Genomic DNA, 6,000 nt, shown 5'->3' with positions numbered 1-6,000 from the left:
TAGCTACTAAACACCCCATCAAAATAAACAATGAAGAATTAAAATTTAACAAATGACAGAACTATTTTGTTATTTCTTATAAAAAAAATCAATTTAACATAATAAGCAAAAATAAATTTTAAAGAGTGTTTGTAAAAATCTTTGGAATGTGATGTGATTAAATTCGCCGGTCAATCACAAAACTGTTAGATAAATAAAAAAATTAATTCTTCAATGAAGAATTTTCGATTTTGATCATTTAATTTGAATGACTTTGAACAGTAATAACTTTGTTTTTAATAGTATTACTTAGTATTATTATGTTAATATATTACCTACAAATGACTGACTGTTTCAGGACTTAATAAAATTAATCAATAAATTATCGTTACTAATCAGACAAGGATACAATATTTATCATTGAATCTCTAGAATTAATTTAAAATTTACATGTTTCACAAAAAAATAATCTACTTATTTTTTTTTTTAATTTTAAGTCTTTAATTAAAAGCAAAAACAATGATGTATTTCGAACATATTAAAATAATGGATTACTTTAATCGTTATCCCACTTAAATCAACATGTTTATTATTTCGTTAAGCTAGAGTATTATAAAATAATTACAGGAAGAATGATATTTATTCCGTTTGCAATTCTATTCGCATAATGTTTAAGTTGCGGTTTGGATGGCTCTGTACCATGACAATGCGCTCAGGAGTTCGCGCGCGGGATCACTTTATATCAAAAGGGGCAAACAAAATACCACAGTTATTATTTAAATTATTATTAATAACAGTCGCCCACTAGCGTTATTTCGGCGAACTATACAAATCTTTGAATCTACTTCTCGCAAAATAATTAAATAACTTCACGTACATGACACAGTTATAATTAATAATTACACAAGTAGTGATTTTTTTTTTAAATAATGTTATTTGTATATTGCATCATTTTATTTGCTTTGCTTGTTAATAATTTCTCTTTACGTCACAAGGTTTGTAACATTAATTATTATAATTAATTGTTCACATTATTATTAGCTTGCGCATACAAATATACAAATATTTGACAGGAAATCTATTAGAGTGCTAGGGGATTATTGTCTAAGGGTTTATATAAATAATGTCATCTTATACAGTTGTCATTAACAGCTTTCATTGTGAACAGTTTGTTATCATCGAATTAATATTAAAATTAAAACGGAATCTTTAAAAATATATAAAAGGCAAATGCTTAATTTTTAATAATAATAAAAAAAAATTCGCTAGCAGTATGTTATTTAGAACTCAACTTTTTTTAGACAAAAAATATTTTAGTGATGTCAATGTGCCGTCTTTTTATATACTTTAGTATTACAACTGATATTGTTTCCAGTTCCCCAGCAAATACTTACGCGGATCCATGGCATTCCAATGGCGTTTCCGTGACGCTTGAGCTGTGGCCGGCGCAGGCTCTTCTGCAATGTATGGCAACCTTGCCTCCATGGCACAGGTTGTCGGTATGCAACTAATCATTGGCTGTTCTAAGCTGAAAATAGAAAAGCGAACATATGCTATGCATCGTCATTTTTAACCTGCTATATAAAAATAAGTCGAATGCAAATGGCTCCGTGAGGTTTATAACAAAGAAAATTCAGGAAAAATTTCAACGTAGGGTAGTTAAAAGTTTACGTCGAGTTTCACGCGGACGAAGTCGCGGGCGTCCGCTAGTATTTTTATAATTATGACCTTATGAATATACTAGCGGGCGTCCGCGACTTCGTCTATGTGGAATTCAGTTTTTCAGAAATCCCGCGGGAATCATGGACTTTTCCGGGATGAAATAATCCAAAGTAAATTATATTTTCATTTCAAATTACAGCCAAATCGCCGCAAAATTGACACAGAGGTCATTAACGGCTACCCCTTTCGACACAAAAATTTTTGATTTTAAGTATGCTTATAAATAATATGACAAACAAATGAAATTGCACACATAAAAAATTCGCTAGGCCAAAAATATATATATTTTACTTACTTATTTGGTAGAGGCGGAGGAGGATTAGAGAAGTCAATATTGTAACGTGAAAATTGATCTGAAACAAAAAAAAAATTGTGTATAATTTAAAACTCATAATATATCTTTTAAGTTTCTTAGATTTTATTTATCAATAGTTGAAATTTTGAAATTCAGCACAGGTTTGTATAGTATATACAAAGCAGAAATAAACATTGCATTTCTTGAGACAAGTCGCTTTAGTAAATATTTCCAACAGTGAAAGAATTTTTCATATTGGTTCAGTAGTTTCAGAGCCTATTCAATGCATATAAACAACCTTAAGTTTCTACTATACATTTACTATTACCACAGCAACTGTATGGCTTTAAAAAAAATAATAATAAAACACTACAGAATAAATATATTACCTTCGGGTGGAGGTGGCGGCGGCGGCGGTTGCAACACATTATTCGTCTTATGATGCAGAGCATGTGCCGGCAGTATGCCAGTCCTATAGAAGTTTTGTTCCTCAAAAACTGTAGCGTGCACATACTTGCAGTTATTAAATGTGCACACAGAGTTCTGAAACTTCCTGCAAAACGTGTACACCCCTTCTAATTGTGATAAATCGTATTTGTGTGCATATTTACATGTAGACTCTCTTTTACATGTCCCTCTAATGTAGTCTCTGCATACTTTGCTTGGAGCTTCTTGAGGTGGTTCGGGATCTGCCTGATCTGTGTGTTCCAATCTTGGAGGAGCCTGGGCGGTTTCATAGTCTGTATCCACTATTTCTTGTTTGACGCGAATATTTGGAATTTCATCGGGCGGTGGTGGATCCAAGGGCAGTGGAGGTTGGACTTCTGGGTTGTGCCAATCTGGCCGCAGCAGCATATGGGGACGGTCCATGTTTGCTGGTGCTTGAGCGTGACGATTGGCAGCTAAAACTGGCAGTATAGTGTCGACTGTAGTTGTAGATCTTGATTTTATAAATTTTTTCATATTCTTGAAATTCGGAGATGGTTTGAATTTTATTAAATTTTCATCCACTCCAACTCTGTTGCTACTACCCGCATCTAAAAGCATACACATTTCATCAGCCTATGTTCAATAACCTGTCTTACAAAGAACTATATAACTATCTCTCATCATTATTAACCCATATTCGGCTCACTCCTGAGCTCAAGTCTCCTCACAGAATGAGAGGGGTTAGGCCATTAGTACACCAAGCTGGCTTAATACAGATTGGCAGAATTATCACAGACACCACCTGTGACATGTGATATCTAATTTCTTGCACTACTAAAACACTTGCACACAACTAAAAAGTTGGAGATGCATGCCCCAAACCAGATTCGAACCCACACCCTCTGGAATCAGAGGCATAGGTCAAATCTACTGGGCTATCACGGCTCTATTGAACCCTAATTATAAATAATTATAATCAGGACTGACTGGTAAATGTCCTGTAAGAGGTGCAAAGGTTTAACACCATCAGAGAAGTCTTTGTTCATACAAAATATGTAAGTAATTTAAGTATCTGTTTTGACAATTGGGTTGTCCATTTGTAGATCATGAGAACTTGAATAAAGATCAATATTTTAGTGAGTTAGAGCTCTACTAAAAGAAAGGAGTGACTGGTAGATAGATAAAATGGTGCTGCTGGTGATGAATGGTAGACAGATAGCCTTCATTCACACAATAGTTTTTTAATGGACATTAAAAAAGCATACATACACAACAAATGCATTCCCAAATATATGTTCATATGACAGTGTTTTTAAAACACAATGCTTTTTTTTGAGCAGTGTTGCATTTTCAATTTTAGGCATTGGAAATAGACCTTACTATAGTTGAATGCTTGATGATGAGTGATGATAAGTGGACCAGGGATGTGACAGAGTGGTATCCTAGGATAGGAAAAAGGAAAAGAGTTCGCCCCTGCCAAAGATGGGAGGATGACCTCAGACAGACAGCAGGAGACACATGGAGAAGGAAAGCAAGAGATAGAGAACTATGGAAGTGTCTGGAGGAGGCCTACGCCCGAGGGCAAGCTGAAGAAAAGAATCAGTGTCAATGATATGTTGCAATAATATTTTGTTTATAAAATTCAGTAAATAAAGGCTTTATTACTATAGTTGAATGCTGAGTTAGACATTTAACTTCAAACTATATTTGAACGCTTTTTTAACATCTGTAAAAAAATTCTCGTGTGAATGAGGGCTTACAGTTAATAGTTTCCTTTATCTTATTAAACCCATACATAACATACATTAGAATATAATTACTACCAATGATATTTTATACTAGAGATATGGCACTAGTGCATCAAAACTAAGGCTGACAATAATTATCTTAATTTCATTTAGTCGCTCAATAAACAACAAAAGTTATTTAAACACAATACCTAAATATTGTCTACAATGCCGAGATGTGTGCTTAGGAAATGTAAAACCTATATGTCTATATATATATAAAAATTAATTGATTTATCTTATCTTTGGTCTTGAAATGTTCGTGGTTGTATAAGGAAGGTTTGAAAGGCGAGAAAAATTTCACATTATACATACATTCATTTAAGACTCAAGGGGTAAGGGTAGGGTAGGAAGGTGTAGGGTAGGGCTCGGTTAGGGGTAGAGTAGTGTAGAGCAGGGATAGGGAAGAAGTGCACATAAGTCCGGGCCTGCTAATACATAAATATATAATGTAAGTAAACACAAAATTGTTCATGTGTGCACTCTGTGAAGTCGCTAAATTATGTGGTTATTATCACTTTCTGCTGTTATTTTGTAGGTATGTAACACATGTAAGTATAGAATAAAATAATCATTGGGTAGTACCATATTATCAGTCCACCTTTATTACAGACCTTTCTTCTATATGTTTGCTGTAATGTAATACATTTTCATAACACCTAACTATTGTATAAGCATCCTTGAGTTTTACATAAACAAAATGCCTTCTTTTGTTTATAGTATAAATAACTATTCATACTATAAACAAAAGAATCAAGTACTAAGTAAGCAAGTACAAAAAACCTCCGGAATTATTCACCAAACTCATTTCCTACAAGTGCGTAAGTAATTTAAGAAGTTGTTTATTACACAGTACTGTACTCACCTGCCTGATTAAACTGCATTTAGCATTTAATCTTGTTTTCTAATCGCCAACGCCTATCTTTTCTACTATGCACTGCCAATATTATTGATCATGCCAGCTGTAGTCTCGAGCCCGTGGACTTATTTTGGGTTATATTACCTATGAATTAACTTGAACGGTTAAAGTAAATACTGGAACTTTTGGTATTTAACAACACAAATATTAATTATTGTGATAATTTTACTAATATTTAACGTAAAAACTGTGAGACAGATAGTGTCGACACAAATGCAAAATCGAAGCGAAGTGGGCACGACGCAGACTCACAGGCTGGGTTGGGCAAGTTTGGCTGCCATTCTGTCAAATGCCAAACAAAGATATATCAAAACAAAATGGCCGACCATAGCCGACAGCCCAGATGTTATAACCAAAGTGTGTTCGCTGCAGTGTTGCCAACTCTACGTCTTTTTACGTAGATCTACGTATTTTAAGCCTTCCTTGCAAACCTACGAACTATATTCCCAGAATCTACGTATTTACCAATTGTAGAAATCAAAACAACTACAGATTAATAATTATCGAACACTACCCTATACCTTCCCTACCTTACCCCTACCCTTAGCAAAATCGATCCAGCCCTTTGAGCGTGGTGGGATGACCAAAGGAAATAGAGTCTTCTTTGCTAATATTATAAAGAGGTAAAGTTTGTGTGGTTGTAGGAAGTAATCTCTGGATCTACTGGACCGATTTGGAAAATTGTTTTACTAATAGAAAGCTACTTTATTTGCGAGTGTCATAGGCTATGTTTGATCCCCATATTCACACGGGAACGGGAACTACGTAATTAAAAGCGCGGGGCGTCATATAGCGGAATTTCTGCGTCTTTTAGAAATTTTGTATTATCTCCGAAACTATTTCACTAAATAACATACTGCAAAGGCCAA

The 6,000-nt window shown here is 34.2% G+C and overlaps 1 protein-coding gene across 1 annotated transcript in view; it reads right to left on the bottom strand.

Moving 5' to 3' along the window:
- Positions 1 to 5,438, bottom strand: part of LOC112049125 (uncharacterized) — a gene marked incomplete in the record, with an annotated part of 16,033 nt that extends 10,595 nt beyond the window's left edge. The window contains 4 exon segments of the mRNA XM_052890471.1: positions 1,374 to 1,507; positions 1,997 to 2,054; positions 2,386 to 3,033; positions 5,078 to 5,438. Of these exon segments, the coding sequence (XP_052746431.1) occupies positions 1,374 to 1,507; positions 1,997 to 2,054; positions 2,386 to 3,033; positions 5,078 to 5,096 (859 nt within the window).
- Between the last annotated feature and the right edge of the window lie 562 nt (positions 5,439 to 6,000).

The sequence above is a fragment of the Bicyclus anynana genome, chromosome Z (genome assembly GCF_947172395.1).
Source record: "Bicyclus anynana chromosome Z, ilBicAnyn1.1, whole genome shotgun sequence".
In the NCBI taxonomy this organism is placed as follows: domain Eukaryota; kingdom Metazoa; phylum Arthropoda; class Insecta; order Lepidoptera; family Nymphalidae; genus Bicyclus; species Bicyclus anynana.
The sequence above is the reverse complement of the archived record's forward strand: the minus strand, read 5'-3'. Positions and strand labels throughout refer to the sequence as shown.